At 48.8% G+C, this 19,915-nt stretch overlaps 1 protein-coding gene across 10 annotated transcripts in view; it reads left to right on the forward strand.

The window, feature by feature from the left end:
- The window catches only part of MYT1 (myelin transcription factor 1), a 65,494-nt gene extending 63,576 nt beyond the window's left edge, over positions 1–1,918 (forward strand). For all 10 annotated transcript variants that reach the window (XM_007185173.2, XM_007185166.2, XM_007185168.3 and 7 more), the window contains one exon: positions 77–1,918. In XM_007185173.2, coding sequence (XP_007185235.2) covers positions 77–217 — 141 coding nt within the window. In that variant the 3' untranslated portion in view covers positions 218–1,918. The remainder of the gene's footprint in view (positions 1–76) is intronic.
- The last annotated feature ends 17,997 nt before the right edge of the window (positions 1,919–19,915 follow it).

The following is a 19,915-nucleotide window of genomic DNA, read 5'->3' on the forward strand; positions in this document are numbered from 1 at the left end:
ATCGATTTCCCTGGCTTCTGGAAACCCTGGGGCCCCCTGCACGGGTGGGCCTCGCTAAACTGGTTCTGTTCTCTAGGAGCCAATATGCGAACAGAATTTTGATGCCTACGTAAGCACGCTCACCGACATGTACTCCAACCAGGAGTGCTACCAGGACCCCGAGAACAAGGACCTACTCGAGAGCATCAAGCAGGCCGTGAGGGGCATCCAGGTGTAGCCCTCCTCATCCGAGGGGCCATCGTGCTGAGCCGGGGCACCTGGGGTACCCCAACCTGCCTCCATCTTTTACCTCCCTTGCCCTGCCCTCCCAGTGGAGATTCCCAACTCACAGTGACTTCTAGTTGGCAGCCCAGGGCGGCCTCGGGGGGTTTACCCAGAGGGGTGCCTGGAAATGCGCGTCTCCCTCGATGCGATGCGCTCGCCGGGCCAGAGGCCTTGACCTCTCCACACGAGTGCGGGGCGTGAAGTGTTACAAAGTGATTTATTTTTGCTTCTGAAAGCTCGACGTCTCCAGGGGAAACTCAAGGACAAGGTTCTCAGGGAAGTTTTGGAGCTGCAACCTCAGTACTCCTTCGTCTGTCAAGGCCGAGAGGGCAGCCCGGCCGGGCGGTGGTGCGTGTGACGAGTCGGCCTGGAGCGGCCAGTGCGCCTGCGCGGTGAGGCCGCGTGGCGAGTGTGTCTCCTGTTGTCCTTTAATTCAGTTTGTATGTTAAGGGTGGACGAGAGCAGCGTTCCAGAGGGTAGGTTAGGAGTAGGCCTCGAGGAAGCTGGCCCGGGACCCCCTGAAAGACGGCGCTAGCTCCACGTGGAAGCACCCCCGGCCGGGCCTGCAGACCCTGCGCTCAGGGTTTGGCTCCCTCCAGGCTGCGGCCTTCAGACCCACGTTGCGGTCAAGGCCGGGGCCTCTGGCTCTCTGTGTGCCCACATGGCCCGTGACCCGCCCATCACCCGGGTCATGGCTGAGCTTTACCGAGGTGGGGACAGCGTCAGCGAGGTCAGGGGGTAAATTCCTCACTAGAGACCACCAAGGTGTCACTTCTCTTTAGATCCATTCGAGATTCGAAAGAAGGTAAATTTTGATTTAATGTGTTGAAAACACAATGTTCCTAACATGTAAATAGAGTCCAAATCAAGTGTGACTGCGATTCCAAGTTAGTATTTAAAAGTAGAGAAATTGCACTTCCTGGAAGAAATAAGAAAGTAGTTAGTTTAATTATTCTGTAAATTATTTAATTTTGTCAAAATGTAAGTATTTATATTCACAACCTCTTATGTTAGCGTTTGCTATTTATTTAACATTTTTATTTATTAATTTTATACTATTTTACCTAGACCCCACACCAGGACACACGAGAGGGAAATAAATGAAATCAAAGCAAAATTAGCGATTTCACTATGAGATAGGCCACACACAAAAAATCTTGCTATAACTTCTAGTTATGATTTTAATGCAACTGAGTTATTTTTTATATATTTTGTTATTTATTCTTTTAATAATGGAATTTTAAAAAAGTATTTTGTAACAGGCATTTTGATAATTTGGGGATATTTCCCCCTCGGTCCAATGGAAAGAACGACTTTTTGGTTTTCTTCATCCCTTTTGGCTCCTTTTGTTTCAGGCGCGGACGACAGCAGGTGGAATTCTGTATTTATTGTTTATTTAAGCGTAGTGCAGATGTGTGTGCTCTGGCGTGTTTCTTGTGTCGCGTCTGTGTGCCGGTCCTTGATGGCTGAGCCCTGTCGCTGCGAGGGGTGCTGGCCGCAGGCCGCCCTGAGCAGCTGCCCGCTCTAGGCTCCCGTCCCTCTGACAGCTCTGATACTGTGATTCTCCTTCCTCAGGAAACGTTGAACCCACAGCACAGCTCTTCTCAGTGTGTCTGCAGGGTCATTTCCTAATAAAAGTCCACTCTGACTGTGAGTGGGAGCTGTGTCTGGTGAGGGTGCCGTCTCTGTCCCGAGAGCTCTGGGGTCACCTTCCTGGGGAGTGGGTGGTGGGTGGGCTCTCCCATCTCAGGCCTCTCCTTGATACTACACGTGGAACCCACATCTCCTTTGTGGAACCGCCCTCCCCCCACAAGGTTTGAGTCACAGACCTGCATGTGTAAATCAGAGTTTTCTCTTAAGGTCAGAAGAAGTCTTCCTGCTGGGGTTGCTAGACTCGGGGTGTGAAATGGGAGCTGCCCCAGGCCACCTCTCCTGGCTGCAGGAGGGAGCCATCTCTGCAGAGGAGGGAGTTTGGACATTTAGGAGGGAGGCAGAGCTGGGAGGGGGAGAGAGAAAGGTGGAGGTGGGAGGGGGAGGCAGACAGAGCTCCTGGATTCAGCCATACCTGAAGGCGGCGATGGCTGTAGTGGCTCCTCACTGTTTTACCCTTTTGTGTCAGGTGGGGCTCTCCCAGGTAAGACTTAGGTTTGGGGCTTCTGGTCACATTCAACCCAAACTGTCAACACACTTTGACGTTACTGGGAATCTGGCCCTTGAGGGCAAACTGGAGCTCCCACCCGACTTGAGAACGAAGGGAGATTCTTAGGAATTCTGGACCTCACTTCCAAGACCTGTCCCAGCTGGACAGTTGAGGGTCTGGAGGACTCCAGCTGCTGGCTGTGGGGACCAGAGCATGTGGCAGTGCATGGAACCTGTGTAGCCTTGAGGAGGGGCTCCCTGGGGGGCACAGGGGACCAGTGGTCCGGGTTGGTACTCATCTGTGTCAGCATGCAGATGCTGGGGTGACAGCATTCTGGAGGCATGAGAGTTGGCAGGAGATGAGCAGAGGCCAGGACTGCGGAAGAACGGGCGAAGGGCCACGTCCGTCCCACGTGTGACATCCTGCTCCCACCCTCTCCCAGGGCTTCGCCCGCTCCCTGCCGAGGGTTTAGCGGGCCTCTTAGCCTCCTGACTCTGAAACATTGCGCTTCGGGGGACCCAACTTACCGCCCCCCCCCCACCTGGCACCAGTTCAGCCAGAACCTCTCCCCAGAGCCACACGGCACGGCCTCAGCACAGATTTCCAAGGGCTCCAGCAACGTGAGAAGCACTGGTGCCCGTGGAGGTGACGGTTGGGTGCCGGCACACTTGCCATGCTGGTCTCTAGCTGGCTTCGTCGCGGTAAGCTCTGCCTGTGGGCCCTGCAGAACCTGGTTGGTCCAAAGAACCACAAAGACAACACGGCTGGGAAGAGGGCCCCAGAGGTCAGCCTCAAGAGCAGGTGAGTGTGCAGATGTGGGGGGACAGAGGGGCTGTGGAGGGTGGGGACAGGGGCGGGCCGGAGGCTCCCTCCACGAGCTGCATCTCGGTGAAGTCCTCTGTGCATAGTCGGGGGACAGGTGGGCCATAGCGAAAGGAGAGCCCGGGGAGAGGTCAGTTCCAAGCCAGCCCTGGACTGGCCCTGGGCCTGGGCTCCAGCAGAGATGGACTCAGCCTTGCCCTCAGGGCTGCTCAGGCCCATGGCTGGCCGGGTGGGCCGAGGGCGTGCCCCTGGAGTGTGGGATCTCGGAAGACCTCTCAGAGAGGCCGTGTGCGGGATGTGGCAGGTGGATTGGAGGAGAGGGGGCACCGCGGGCACGGATGCTGGCGTGTAGGGCCCTGACGTTGAAGAACCACAGCACTGAGGCGGCTACTTTGCTCCTATAAGACCTGTAGGTTTTCCAAACTGTTCTCCGGCTCCAGGATTCTGGGAGGTACTAGGCAGCCTGGCCTCGGGGTTCTGGGTCCTCAGTATCTCTCGGCTTCCACCCACGATGATATCCTGCGCTTCTGAGGCTTTGCCCACTGTGGGGTCAGCAGACCTGGGCTTGAATGGGGCTCTGCATTTACCTGCTGGTGTTGCTGTGGGCAGAGGGACCACGGCAGCCCCTCTGGTTTCAAGCAGATGCAGTATCACCGTGATGCTAGAAGGTTGCATGGTCCCACAGTCTGCTGATGACATTAGCTGTTCACCCCCCAAAAAGCCGCTCCCACCTCCTGCTTGGAGGGTCTGCCCCAGCCACCAGCCTCCTGGGGTCCAGGGTTGGGGGAGGGTCTCGGTGTCATTGGCATATGCTCTCTTAGGATTTATTTTTGGTGTGGGGACCTCATCCACAGCCAGGCCTCCTCTCCCAGCCTGCAGACCCTTCTTTTACCCCCTGCAGAGAATAAAACTCAAGGCTTTATCCCCAGGGAGGGGAGCGTTCCCCAGCTCTCAGAGACACTTGCCACCAGCCATCTTTGTTACGGGTCCTTCCTTCCTTCTCCAGCATCACCTGAATCTGCCAGTTACCCGGGTTCTGAGGTGTGGACGGCCTTGGTGCTGAGCTTCCCACACTCTGGCCATAATTCAGGTTTGGGGTCTGCTAAGTCATGCACTGCATATCTGTGTCTTTTCTGCCTTCTAAATCACATTGTTGTCTCCTCTTCCATCTTCCCATTCCTGCCAGTTTATACCTTTTTTTTAAAAAACATCTTTATTGGAATATAATTGCTTTACAATGGTGTGTTAGTTGCTGCTGTATAACAAAGTGAATCAGCTATACATATACATATATCCCCATATCTCCTCCCTCTTGAGTCTCCCTCCCACCCTCCCTATCCCACCCCTCTAGGTGGTCACAAAGCACCAAGCTGATCTCCCTGTGCTATGAGGCTGCTTCCCACTAGCTATCTATTTTACATTTGGTAGTATATATATATCCATGCCACTCTCTCACTTCGTCCCAGCTTACGCTTCCCCCTCTCCATGTCTTCAAGTCCATTCTCTACGTCTACGTCTTTATTCCTGTCCTGCCCCTAGGTTCTTCAGAACCATATATATTTTTTTGATTCCATATATATGTGTTAGCATGCGGTATTTGTTTTTCTCTTTCTGACTTACTTCACTCTGTATGACAGTCTCCGGGTCCATCCACCTCACTACAAATAACTCAATTTCGTTTCTTTCTATGGCTGAGTAATATCCCATTGTATAAATGTGCCACATCTTCTTTATCCATTTATCTGTCGATGGACACTTAGGTTGCTTCCATGTCCTGGCTATTGTAAATAGAGCTGCAATGAACATCGTGGTACATGACTCTTTTTGAATTATGGTTTCTCAGGGTATATGCCCAGAAGTGGGATTGCTGGGTCGTATGGTAGCTCTATTTTTAGTTTTTTAAGGAACCTCCATACTGTTCTCCATAGTGGCTGTATCAATTTACATTCCCACCAACAGGGCAAGAGGGTTCCCTCTTCTCCACACCCTCCCCAGCGTTTATTGTTTGTAGATTTTCCAATGACGCCCGTTCTGACTGGTGTGAGGTGACACCTCATTGTGGTTTTGATTTGCATTTCTCTAATGATTGGTGATGTTGAGCATCCTTTCATGTGTTTGTTGCCTGCCAGTTTATACCTTAAAAACTGTCACTTTAGCCAGGTTTTGAGAGGGTGCCGGTGTAGATAGGCGTGTCTACCTGCCCTCCTTACCTGGACCCACAGGTAACGCCCCAAGTGGGTGAGCATCGGGCTGTGTGTGGAGGCTGTGTTGACGCCACCCCGTGTTTGCAGGAGAGACTTTCCCCTGAACCACTGCACCCCCGAGGCTCATGGCTCCGTAGAGGCTGTTACAGCTGTGGATGTGGAGTGTTTCCTAACACTGGGCAATACGGGGCCAGACCTTGCCGTACGGGTCTGCAGGGGTTATAGGCGCTGCCTTCCTCTTTGCTTCTCCTTGAAATAGGAGGTGGCTTCTCCGAGAGGACCCCAGCCCACACCTCAGCCAAGTGCCCATCAGGTTAAAACACACAGGGGTGCCAGGGGATCCACGATTGTGGGCACACCACCAGTGCTGGCAGCTGACCCTAGGGACAGGCCCCTGCGGTCTCTTCTGCCCCCCAGATCCCGCCCCTGCTAGCCTTGCCCCTCTCCCTGTCCCCTCTGGTCTAGGGTGTGTGGGCCACTGAAGCCTGGCCGCTACCCTCCCAGCGCCTTTTATGGCTCCCTCCATCCCTCCCCCTCTGTGCCCTCCTCCAACCCATCCCCCTTGCGCCCCGCAGAAGCTGCCCTGGGTCTCCTCCTGGCCTCTCCCCTCCCTTTCTCACCATCCCTACAGGAGTGTGCCACGTGCAGGGAATGCCCACACTGTTCCCCAGGCCTGCCTTTCCCAGTTCTAGCACCTTCTGGGTCTCCACTTGGATGTCCCACCTGCCACAGGAAGGCTGAGCAGGGCGCCCCCTAGCTCAGGCCAGAGTGGGGAGAGGGGTGGCTGCACGGGGCAGGAGGTGGGCCCAGGGCCCAGGCTGTGAATTAGGAAGATCCAGTTGTGCCCCTGGACACCTGGGCTAGGAGCAGCCCACAGGTGGGAGCCACGCCTGGCAGGGGCCCCAGGAGCTAAGAAGTCCCCAGACCTGCTTGGACCGTCAAGGGAGAGACCCTGAGCCTAACCCTTCCTGACAGGTGGCCCCACGGTGAGCTCCAGAGGAGTTCTGGTCCCTCCTTCCAGGGCGCTAAGCTCCTGAGAGAAAAGCAATCAGTGCTTCTGATTTATAAATAACTTTGATTTAAAACGGGAAGGAGTGGCTACAAAGAGAAAGTGTTTGTCTCCCTTCACCTCGGGCTGATTACAGACTGGGTCTTTTTTTTTCCAGAATGAGGAGAAGGCTCTCTGCAGATCGGCTTGTCTGTAGTGTGGCCCCAGGTACCTGACGCCCCAGGGCAGTGTGGGAGGAGCCAGGAGGACGCTGGCCTCTGTGTCTGGGACGAAGCGGGTGACGTAGCCGCAGGGGGCCCCACCTGGACGTAAGGGGTCTGGGGCCACCGGGCCCAGGGGATTCCCTCCTCAGCTTTATTTCCAGGCTCACAGAGTCCATGCCCTCCGACGGGAGGAGGACGGACCAGCCACATGTTCTGATCTCCTCTTTCTGGATCCTGCTGGAGAGGGTCCTCCTTCACCGTGAGCCGGGGATGGTGGCGGCCACCAGGCAGGCCAGACCTGCTGTCGAGCGGCCCCTCTCCAGTTGTTGTCTGGTGGGGGTTCACTGCCACTGGAGCGGCCGTGGGTGTCCCACAAGGGCGGCCAGGCTCGTCCAAGATGTCTTCTCTGGACGCCTAAAGGCGGTCTCCTCCGATGCACACATTTTCAGTCAGAAGCAGAGAGGAGTAAGACATGGTCCTTGCCCTGGGACCACATTTTCCAGAACCTTCCTGATCATTCCGGAGCCACCTCGACACTGTACCCTCCCTGGAGGCCCCTCCACATTCATGCTGTCCCCAGAGGTTACAGCGGCCTCCTGGCCTCATCCCCTGTGCTGACCCTGGGTGGGGGAAGGTCTGTCCCACGTGATTCCTGCCAAGCTTGGGCCTGGGATCACGACCAGACCCTCAAGCGCGTTTCCTTCTTAAAGTGCTGAGTCTAGGGGCCTTTTAGAGTCCAGACAACTTTAAATTGAGAAACGATGTGTGCATGTTCAGAGGGGACCTTTTCCTGGCCCACAGCCCACCCCGAATCCTTTAGTGTGGCAGGGACACTTCCCAGCTCACAGTCTCCACGTGTCCTGCGAATACAACACTCAGAGTGGTCCAGGCCCTGGGCAGGTCGGCCCTCTGTGAGGCAGTTTCCTCATCAGTTCAGGGGGCATACGCGCTGAGACACGTGCGTGCACTGCAGTGGGGCCCAGGCGGCCCTGGGACATCTGGACGCCCCACCCCTGCCATCGCATGTCCCCGGGAAGCCAGATCAGAGGCATCTGTGAGAGGGGTTCATGGTGGTGGTGATCTGCTCCAGGCCCCAAGGCTCGCCCCCGTCCACAGAGCTCGGCCCCAGGGGCCATCCACACCCACCCCGCACTCATGCTGGAGGGGCCCTAGGGCACCTCCAACAGGTTTATGCGCCCCTAGGTGGCCAGTGGAGTGGGGGAGAGATGCTGCAGCTGCCCTGCACGTCAGAGCCCTGCGTCGGGACTGGCGGTCTTCAAACGTTGCTCAGTCACCTAAACCCTTTAGATGGAGCGTCACCTGGAGCCCCCACGCTGCTCTGGCGGAGGCTGAGGGTCAGACTGGTGTGGCCGTGGGCGGCCAAGCACAGAACCCGTGCGCGGCAGGGTGGGGGACTTGTAGGGCTGGAGGAGGGCCCAGGAAGTGTGTCTGGACAGTGGTGCGGGGCAGCACGTGGGCCTGAGTTAGGGGTGCTGGACGAGGCGCCCCTCACGGGGGCTCCTGGCTTCTGACACGCTAGCACAGGTGCCAGCTCTCTGGCTTGAGTCCAGGCCCGTCTCATAGCTGGGAACCTTGAGCAGGACGCTTCCAGCCTCTGTGCCTCAGTTTCCTTCTCTGTAAAGGGGTCCACAGCACATGCTGCTGAAGGAGAGTGGGAGGGAGCGAGCGGGAGCCCAGGCCCCGGGCCACAGACCACCCCTGACACTCTGGGGACACCCTCTAGCCCGCCTCTCCTTCTTGCACCCCCCATCAGCACCAGCCACCACTCCTGGCTCCAAGATCTGCCCCTGGTGGGTTACCAGACACCTGATGTCTGACCACAGCTGCCAGCTAAGCCCTGGGTTTGGAGGCGCCCCCCAGGGCACTCCTGTCTGCAAAGTCTAACTGCCACCCACCTGGTGGCCGCAGGGTGAACACGGCTGCTGCTGCCACCTGCACCAGCAACTGGTCTTGTCCACTGACAGCTGCAGCCAGAGGTTCTGGAGTTTGCTCTTCCCAGGCTGGCCCCATGTCTCCAAGGCTGCTACCCGCTCATGCTCTCCCCCCAAGCTTTCCCTCTCATAAGTCATAAAACACAGAGAGAGATGGCTAAGGGGGAGGGGACCCTCGAATCCCGGGAACGGCATCCTAAGAAATGCGGGTGTCAGCCCCTCACGGGGCTTCCACCCCAGGTGTCCTGTAGAGACCTCTGGACCCTGATCTGGTACCACTTCTGTGTCAGGAGCCTGTATTAGCCAGGGTTCTCCAGAGAAACAGAACCAAGAGGAGATACCTATATCAGCTATATCTATATCTATACCTGTATCTGTATTTGTATCCGTATCCATATCCGTATCCGTAGCTATATCCATATCATGTGTATCTATCTATACCCATACATCTGTATCTGTATATGGAGAGTGGTTTATTTTCTGGAACTGGCTCACACAATGTGTGTGGGGGGGTAAGTCTGCAATCTGTAGGGCAGGCCAACAGCCTGGAGACCCAGGAAGAGTTGATGTCTGGAGGTGGGTGGCGGTGAGAGGGTGGGGCGTGGGATCTCCATCTTTGCTCTTAGGGCCTCAGCTACATGGCTGAGGCCCTCCTCCATTCTGATGGGTAATTTGCTTTATTCAAAGTTTACTGATGTAAACGTTAACCACGTTTAAAAAATACCCTCACAGCAACACCTAACTGGTATTTGACCAAATATCTGGGCACCATAACCTAGTCAAGTGGACACATAAAAGTAATCATTGCAGATTCCTGTGCCCAGGCATTGCTAACCTTTTATTAAGGTGGTTTGTTTTAAGATGAGAAGTTATTTTTCAGAATCCCTTCCCAATCATTTTACTTATATGAATACGTTTGAGTTCACCAATATTTTCAGATCAACATCAAACTGCCATCACCATATAGTACAAATAGCAGAGAAGCCTCAACTCATATCTGAAACTGTGGTTAATTCCACCACAAATGGCTTAAAATGAAGAAGAACAAACTTTTTTCTCTTTTCAGATGACCTAGTTCGGGCGCTCTCAACACAGCAGTGCAGCGGCGACGCCTTGTGGTCAATATCGGGTCTCGTCATTGCCATGGCCTGGCCCTGGGATGCGGATCCGTCCTGCCTCACTTCACAGATGGCCAGAGGCAGGAGAGAAGGTCCAGGTGTAACAGCGTTCACTTGCGCTGAGGCCCCCTCCTTGACCCCCCCCCCCCCCGTGGAGTTTGATGCGTCTGTGGGCAGTAATCTCACTCCGAGGCCCCAGATGCGGAGAGTGGACGTGAGCCCTCCCCCCTCTGTTGGAGGAGACGTTGGAAACGGGGCTGGGGGTGGGGTGGGGTGGGGGAGGCATGTTTTAGTTACTGTAATTGCAAAAGCAATTCTTGTCCATTGTAAAAACAGCACTGAAGTAGGTAAAGTGAGAAGTGACATCCTTGTCCAGGACTGAGGCACACTAAGAAATAATCTTATATATTTACCCACAGAGTTATCATTTCCAGGGGTCTTCATTCTTTTGTGTAGATCTGTATTTCCATCTGTTATTATTTGCTTTCTGCATGAAAAACTCACTTTATCATTTCATGTGTCAACTTAAAAAAATGCACAACGTGAGAGTTGAGAGTTAAGTTTTATTTGGGGCAAAATGAGGACTGCAGCCTGGGAGACAGTGTCCCAGATATCTCTGAGAAACTGCTCCAAAGAAGTGGGGGGGGAAGGTCAGTATATACGTGATTCTGGTGAAGGGGGAGTACATGCAATCGAGCACATATTTTTTTGCAGAAGGTTTCTGCTAGTCACGAGGAGCAGTTGTCATCATGATGGATTTTAGTGCTTTTCTAGATATGAGGAGATATAAGAATTGGGCTCATAAAATCGGCTCCTGAAAATATCTAACTATCTGAAGACCTGTTCTGCCACTTTTTCCCCCCGAGCACAGAGCGCCTCATTTCTGCTCTCCACCCTGAACTCCTTTCAGGGGGTGTTGAAAGTCAGCAGCTGCAGCTGCAGGAGAGCACATGATTTAATCTTTGTAGAGGTAGCTGGCAAGTGTCCATGGCAAGGGACGATTTGTTGTTGACACATGTTGTGTGGGTCTGCTGCTGCTTCTAGCTTTTGTATGTCTGAAAAAAATTTCATCTCCTTTTTAAAAAAAATTAATATACTTCACTTTTTGCGAGTAGTTTTATGTTTACAGAAAAATAGGGGATAGTACAGAGACTTCCCATATACCCTCTCTCCCCTGCACACGGTTTACCCTATTATTAACATCTTGCATTAATGTGGTACATTGTTACAACTGATGTACCAATATTGATACACTATTAAAGTCCATAAGCATTAGGGTTCACTCTTGGGGTTGTACATTCTGTGAGTTTTGACAATGCATATGTCATATAGCCACCATTACAGTATCACACAGAATAGTTTCACTGCCCTAAAAACCCTATGTGCTTTGTTTATTTATCCCCCCCTTCCCCCAACCCCATCCCTGGCAACCACTAATCTTTCTATTTCTACAGTTTCGCCCTTTCCAAAATGTCGTATCATACCGTATGTACGTAATCACACAGTCTGTAGCCTCTTGAGACTGGTTTCTTTCATTTATTTAGAAATAGCATAAGGTTCCTCCCTGTCTTTTTATGGCTTGACAGCTCATTTCTTTTTAGTGCTGAATAATAATATTCCATAGTTGGGATGTACCACAGTTGTGCACAAAAATTGGCAATTATGAATAAAGCTGCTATAAACATTCGTGTGCAGGTTTTGGTGTGTACATAAGTTTTCAACTCCTTTGGGTAAATACCAAGGAGACTGCTGTATCTAATAAGACTGTTTAGCTTTGTAAGAAACTGCCAAACTGTTTTCCAAAGTGGCTGTACAATTTTGCATTCCTACAAGCAATGAATGAGAGTTCCTGTTACTCCATATTCTTACCAGCATTTGGTGTTGTCAGTGTTTTGGGTTTTAGCTATTTGTAACAGGTGTGTAGTGTATCTCGTTGTTTTAATTTGCATTTCCCTGATGACATAGGATGTTGAACATCCTTTTATATGCTTATTTGCCATCTGTATGTCTTTTTTGCTGAGGCATTTATTCAGGTCTTTGGCCCATTTTTAAATTGGATTATTTGGCTTCTGTTGTTGTTGAGTTTTAAGAGTTCTTTATATATTTTGGATACGAGTCCTTTATAAGTTATGTGTTTTGCAAATAGTCTCTCTCAGTCTTTGGCTTATCCTTTCATTCTCTTAATAGTATCTTTCACAGAGCAGAAGTTTTGAATTGTAATGAAATCCACCTTACTGGGACTTCCCTGGTGGCGCAGTGGTTAAGACTCTGTGCTCCCAATGCAGGGGGCCCGGGTTTGATCCCTGGTCTGGGAACTAGGTCCCACATGCATGCCACAACTAAGAGTTCGCATGCCACAACTAAGGAGCCGGAGAGCCGCAACTAAAGAGCCCGCCTGCCTCAACTAAGATCTAGTGCAACCAAAAAAAAAAAAAAAAAAAAAAAGAAATCAACCTTGCCAATTGTTTCTTTTATGAATCCTGTCTTTGATGTTGTATGTAAAACATCATCGCCAAGCCAAAGGTCACCCAGATTTTCCTCTTTATCACCTTCTAGAACTTTTATGTGATAATTGTGAGGTTTGTGTCTAGATCCTTTTTTGTGTATCTGTATGTCCAGTTCTAGCACCATTTGTTGAAAAGACTATCCTTTCTCCATTGAATTGATTTGCTCCTTTGTCAAAGAACAGTTGACTATATTTGTGCAGGTCTTTTTACGGGCCCTCTATTCTGTTCTGTTGATCTATTTGTCTATTCTTTCATCAATACCACACTGTCTTCATTACTGTAACTTTAAATTAAATCTTGAAGTCGAGTAGTGTCAGTCTCCAATTTTATTCTTCTCCTTCAATATTGTGTCGGATATTCTTTTTTTTTTTTTGCCTTTCCACATAAACTTTAAATCAGCTTGTTGATATCCACAAAATAGCTTGCTGGGATTTTGACTGGATTGCATTGAATCTACAGATCAACGTGGGATGAACTGACATTTTAACAACATTGAGTCTTCCTATCTGTGAACATGGAATATCTATTCATTTATTTAGGTTTTCTTTGATTTCTTTAATCAGAGTATTGTAGTTTTCCTCTTATCCATCTTGTACTTCTTTGGGTTAGATTTATACCTAAGGTTTTTTTTGTTTTGTTTGTTTGTTTGTTTGTTTTGGTGCTAATGTAAATGTTGTGTTTTTTATTTCAAATTCCAATTGTCCATTGCTGGTAAATAGGAAAGCGATAGATTTTTGTATATTAACATTGTATTCTGAAACCTTTCTATAATCATTTATTAGTTCAGGAGGTTTTTGTTTGTTTATTTTTAATAGATTTTGGGGGTATATTCTATGTAGACAATCTTGTCATCTGTGAACAAAGACAGTTATTTCTTCCTTCCAAATCTGCATACCTTTTCTCTCCTTTTCATGTCTTATTGGATTAGCTAGAGCTTCTAGTACAATGTTGAAGAGAAGTGGTGAGAACATTCTTGCCTTATTCCCAATTTTATGGGAAAGTATCTATTTTCTCATCCAGTATGATGTTTGCTGTGGGTTTTCTGTAGATATTCTTTACTAAATTGAGAAAGTTCCCCTCTAATCCTAGTTTGCTGAGAGTTTTTATAATGAATGGGTATTAGATTTTGTCAGATGCTTTTTCTGCATCTGACAAAATCCAATTTCATATCCAAAATTGATATGATCAGAAGATTTTTTAGCCTGTTGATGTGATGGATTACTTTGAAATGTTAAATGCTTCCCTGGAATAAACTGCACTTGGTCATGGTGTGTAATTCATTCTATATATTATTGGATTCCATTTGTACATATTGGATTTTTGTGTCTATGCTCATGCGAGATATTGGTTTGTATTGGGTTGGCCAAAAAGTGCCTTCAGTTTTTAAGTAAAAATAAAAGACAGATTTTTCATTTTCACAAAGACCTTTATTGAACAATGTATTCACTCTTTTGTTCCACTACCTTCTGCCATTTTTCAGGCAACTTCATCATTCCATCTTCCCAAAACTTTCTGTCTTTTTGAGCAAAGAACTGTTCCAGGTGCTTTTTACAGTCTTCCAGGGAATTGAAATTTTTTCCATTAAGAGATTTTGTAAAGACCTCAATAAATGGAAATCCAAAGGTGCTATATCTGGGGAATATGGCAGATGAATCAGAACTTCCCAGCCAAGCTGTAACAGTTTTGCCTGGTCATCAAAGAAACATGTGGTCTTGCATTATCCTGATGGAAGATTTTGCATTTTCTGTTGACTAATTGTGGACGCTTTTCACATTTTGTTGAGTGCTGCTTTCAGTTGGTCTAATTGGGAGCAATACTTGTTGGAATTAATCGTTTGGTTTTCTGGAAGGAGCTCAGAATAGAGTACTCCCTTCTAATCCTACCATATAAACAACATCACATTCTTTGGATGAAGACCAGCCTTTCGTGTGGTTGGTGGTGGTTCATTTTGCTTGCCCCACGGTTTCTTCTGTTCCACATTATTGTACAGTATCCACTTTTCATTGCCCGTCACAATTTGTTTTAAAATAGAACGTTTTTGTTATGTTTAAGTAGAGAATTGCATGCGGAAATACGGTCAAGAAGTTTTTTTTCACTTAACTTATGTGGAACCCAAACATCAAAGCAATTAACATAACCAAGCTGGTGGAAATGATTTTCAATGCTTGATTTGGATGTTTTGAGTATGTCAGCTATCTCCCGCGTGATATAACATTGATTGTTCTCAATCAATGTCTCTATTTGATCCCTGTCAACTTCAACTGCTCTACCTGACTGTGGAGAATCGTCCAGTGAGAAATCTCCAGCGCGAAACTTCACAAACCACTTTTGACATGGTCAATTAGTCACAGCACCTTCTCCATACACTGCACAAATCTGTTTTTGCGTTTTGTTGCATTTTTACCTTTCTTGAAATAATAAAGCATAATATGCTGAAAATGTTGCTTTTTTTCCTTCCATCTTCAATATTAAAATGGTTACACAAAAATTCACCAATTTTGATAAGTCTTGTTTTAAATGCACGCTGATATGACAGCTGTCACATACAATCTAACAAAATTGCTTCGAATGAAGTTAAAGACAGCTAAGTGCTACTAGAGCAATCTTACAGAAAAAAACAAATGAAACTTTTGGCCAACCCAATACTTTCCCTTTCTTGTAATGTCTTTGTCTAGTTTTGGTATTAGGGAAATTCCGGTCTCGTAGAATGAGTTAGGAAGTGTTCCCTAGCTTCTGTTTCGTGGAAGAGATCACATAACTGGTATCATTTCTTCCTTAAGTATTTGGTAGAATTCACCAGTAAACCCATCTGTGCCTGGTGCTTTCTGTTTTGGAAGGTTATTAATTATTGATTTCTTTAATAGATGTAGGACTATTCACATGATCTATATATCCTTGTATGAGTTTGGTAACTTGCATCTTAGAAGGAACTGGTTCATTTTTTTAGATTATCATATTTGTGAGCTAGAGTTGTTCACAGTATTCTTTTTTTAAAAAATTAATTATTTATTTGGCTGCACTGGGTCTTCGTTGCTGTGTGCAGGCTTTCTCTAGTTGTGGCGAGTGCGGGCTACTCTTCACTGTGGTGCGCGGGCTTCTCATTGCAGTGGTTTCTCTTGTTGTGGAGCATGGGCTCTTGGCGTGTGGGCTTCAGTAGGTGCAGCACATGGGCTCAGTAGTTGTGGCGCACAGGCTTAGTTGCTCCGCAGCATGTGGGATCTTCAAGGACCAGGGCTCGCACCTGTGTCCCCTGCATTGGCAGGTGGATTCTTAACCACTGCGCCACCAGGGAAGTCCCCACAATATTCTTTTATTATGCTTTTAATATTCATGGGATCCATAGTGATGGCCCTTATTTCATTTCTGATAATAATTTGTATCTTCTTTTTTTCTTGCTTAGCCTGGCTAGAGGTTTATCAGTTTTATCAATCTTTTCAGAGAACCACCTGCTGGTTTCACGCATTTCCCCTATTGATTTCTTGTTTTCTGTTTCATTGATTTCTGCTCTAATTTTTATTATTTCTTTTCTTCTGCTCACTTTGGATGTAATTTGCTCTTTGCTGTGTCAGTCCCAGCCTATTGATGGTGATGCTCTCAGCTAGGAACGCCTGAGGCACTTCCTGGGCCTGTATTACTTGTAGTGAGCCCTGGAGACACCCCCACTAACCCTGCTACCGGGCCAATGTTGTGGCTGGACTGGCCCTTGTGGTTCTTATTATGATCGCTGGATGCACTTTAGCAAAAACCGCGAGGGAACGCTGAGGCACAAGATTTATTACTCACAGGTGCTGGAGGGTACATGGCACGGCTCAGGGCCGCACAGCAGGGTCAGAGGGGGAGAAAGAGAGCCTGGGGCTTTGCCTTTATTAGGGTCTGAGGGTGGGGTGCCTAGGATCATGGGGTCACGCGTTATTGGCAAGCCTGGAGCATAAGGGCAGGAATTAGGGAGTAGGCAGGGTCATTCAGGTGCTCAGTTTTCCAGGTCTCCCAGGGTTTTCTGAAACGGGAGCTCCATGCAAGGGGGGAGGGGAATTCCCTACCTGATTGTTTTGCTAGTAGTCGTGTCATACAGCTGGTGATATGTTTATTCACGAGCCATGTCATCTGATATGATGCCTCGGTAATCAAAGCTTCACGCCAGGCACTTACACTACACTCTCCTCCCCTTTGTTTTTGTTTTTTAATTTATTTATTTTTGGCTGCATTTGGTCTTCGTTGCTGTGCACGGGCTTTCTCTAGTTGTGGCGAGTGGGGGCTACTCTTCCTTGCAGTGCGCAGGCTTCTCCTTGTGGTGGCTTCTCTTGTTGCAGAGCATGGGCTCTAGGCGCGTGGGCTTCAGTAGTTGCAGCATGTGGGCTCAGTAGTTGTGGCACACGGGCTTAGCTGCTCCGTGGCATGTGGGGTCTTCCCAGAGCAGGGATCAAACCTGTGTCCCCTGCATTGGCAGGTGGATTCTTATCCATTGCACCACTGGGGAAGCCCCTCCCCTTTGTTTTTGAAAGCTAGAATTCTAGGGTGGCAGAGTTTTGTTCTCCCTTTCAGTATTTTAAATAGGTTACTTCACTGTCTTCTTGCTTGTATTGCTTCCATGACGAAATCTGCTGTCAGCCTTATTTTTATTCCTTTGTACATAATGTGTCTTTTTTTTCTCTGGGTGTTTAAAATTTTTTTCTCTCTATCACTGGTTGAGCAACTCGATTGTGTTATACCTTGGTGTAGTTTCCTTCATGTTTCTGAGCTTGAGATACATTGAGGTTTGTAGTTTTCATCAAATTTGGAAAATTTTCAGCCTTCGTTTTTTCAAATAATTTTTTCTCTCCCAACCTGTCTTTCCTTCTTTCTGGGACACTAATTACATGTATATTAGGCCACTTGAGGTTGTCCCACAGTTGTCATTGAGGCTGTTAACTTTTTATTTTCATTTCTCTCCATGTTTTATTTGGGACAGTTCCTATTGCTATTTCTTCAAACCTTTCTGCAGCAATGTCCAATCTGCTGCTAACAACATCCACATATTTTTCAACTCAGACATTATAATTTTCATTTCTAGAAGTTATATTTGAGTCTTTTTTTGTAACCTCTATGTCTCTACTTAACTGTTTTCAATACTTGATATTCACTTACAGCACCCATGTTAGTGTCTTTGTCTACTGATACTAAGATCTATGTCAACTCTGGGCCAGTTTCAATTGCTTGATTTTTCTCCTCATTAGGAGTTGTATTTTCCTCCTTTGTGTACCTGACAATTTTAGATTGGATGCCAGACACTGTGAATTTTACCTTGTTGAGGGTTGGATATTTTGTGTTCTTAAAAATATTCTTGAGCTTTGTTTTGGGATACAGTTAGAAGGAAATAGTTTGATTCTTCCAAACCTTTCTTTGATTTGTTAGGTGGGGTCTGTGCAGTGACCAGTCTGGGGCTAATTATTCCTCACTACTGAGGCAAGAGCCTTCTCCGTCCTCTACCTAATGTCCAATGAACCAAGAGGTCGTCCAGTCTGGCTGGTGGGAACCCGCACTACTTCCTGCCTTGTTACGGTGTGGGGCATTACCTCGAATCCTTCTGGGCGGTTCTTCTCCCAGACTTGGGTTGTTTACTGACATGCATGTGCTGATTAGTTCTCTGCTGAAAATTTGGTGGTGGTGGGGGGTCTCCTGCAGATCCCCACGTTCCTTCTCAATGTCGCTTTCTCCTCACCAGCTGTGGCCTCTAGCTGCCTTGGCTTCCCTGAATTCTCAGTTTTATCTCCTCGACTCAGGGAGTCCTTCTGGCTCTGCTTGGGTTCCCTTTCTCTGCACTGCAGCCTGGAGATTCTCACAGTGGTAAGATGGGGGCAATTGCAGGGCTCAGCCCATTGGTTCTTCATCTCTCAGGAGTCACTGAGCTTTGTTGCATAATGTTTAGTGTCCTGAGAACTGCTGCATCACGTATTTTGTCCATTTCTTTGTTGTTTCATGAATGGGGGCAAGTCCAACTCCTGTCACTGCATCTTGGTCAGAGCTTCAGAGTTTCTTTTTTTTTTTAAACATTCTTGTTCTCTCTTTTTTTTTAAAATTTTATTTATTTATTTATTTATTTTTGGCTGTGTTGGGTGTTCGTTTCTATGCGAGGGCTTTCTCTAGTTGCGGCGAGTGGGGGCCACTCTTCATCGCGGTGCGCGGGCCTCTCACTATCACGGCCTCTCTTGTTGTGGAGCACAGGCTCCAGACGCACAGACTCAGCAACTGTGGCTCACAGGCCTAGTCGCTCCGCAGCATGTGGGATCTTCCCAGACCAGGGCTCGAACCCGTGTCCCCTGCATTGGCAGGCAGATTCCCAATCACTGCGCCACCAGGGAAGCCCCAGAGTTTCTTAGTACAGAGTTTCAGTTTGGAATTGTGAAAAAATTCTGGAGATCGATAGTGGTGATGGTTGCACAACAATGAGAATGTACTTGATGCCACTGAACCGTTCACTTAAAAATGGTTAAAATGGTAAATTTTATGTTATCTATATATTACCACACACAAAAAAAAAACCTTAAAAAAAAAAGGGCTACCTGAACAAAGGGAAGTCCTAGTACCGTTCTTTGAAGATGACAGCACAACCCCTCATGTGACTCCTGCCTCAGGCCGATGCACGACCACCCCTGTGCCTGGGGACCCCTCCCCCAGATACATCAACCATGAGTGGCCCACAAATCACCCAACCCAAGCCTCCATCTTTCAGTGAGCCTTCCCAATACCTGTTAGAGACACCCCACAGCTCCCCATGGTGTGCCCCCCACCCCCTGGGACAAGGAATAATCCCAGCTCACCCAACTACAGTGTGTCTGGTGGCCTTGGCAGGGCACGGACATCTCTTTTACAGACGGACGAATTCTGCATGGGCTGGATGCAGTCAGGAAGCAGGGGTATCTAAATGAGTGACGCCTGTGAGGGCAGAGGCAGGCTCAGCTGTGCTGACGGAGGAGCAGGCCTCATTGCTGTGGGCTGGGAGAAGGCACGCTGGTGGCAGAGACCTGGTTTTGGCCTCTGCCTGGACACAATTATGACATGGCCTTTGTCACAGTGCAGCTCTTCTGCCAGATGTCTGTGTCCAGCAGGACAACCACGGGACCACCTTGCTGTGAGCCCAGGCCAACTCCCATCGTCAGGGCTGCTCTTCTCCTTCTTGGAGAGCACGCTAATGTCTACTCCAAGGAAATAATCTCTGTAAAGTGCTTAGCATGATGCTCTACAAAGACCAATACTGATGGTAAGTTGTCTATTATTTATATTAGGAAGACCACTCGGCAGAGCAGAGCGAGGGGTGGTGAGATGCGAGGCTACAGCCTGGCCCCATAGAGATGAGGGAAGCAAGGCCAAGGCAGGGTGGGGTGGATGGAGGGCGTATCCCCTCACAGCAGGGAGAGGGTCAAGGATGGCTCCAGGGCCTCTGTAATTTGAAACAGTCACAGACTATCACAGGCAATCACGTAGGAAGGGCTCTGAGAGCCAGTGTGACCGTCACTAGGTTGGCGGCAACCACAGGGCCACTGATTCGGGGCTGTGGACCACCAAGAGAAGCAAGCCTTCCCTGGAACATGGAAAGTGGTGAAAACTCTGCCCCCAAGTGGAGCTCAAGTCTGGGGAGGAACGTGGGGGCAGGAGGAACCCAGGCAGCAATGCTTGCAGCTGTTAAATATACGGGGTTCCTTATAGGACTGTGTCTAAA

The sequence above is a fragment of the Balaenoptera acutorostrata genome, chromosome 15, assembly GCF_949987535.1.
Source record: "Balaenoptera acutorostrata chromosome 15, mBalAcu1.1, whole genome shotgun sequence".
In the NCBI taxonomy this organism is placed as follows: Eukaryota; Metazoa; Chordata; class Mammalia; order Artiodactyla; family Balaenopteridae; genus Balaenoptera; species Balaenoptera acutorostrata.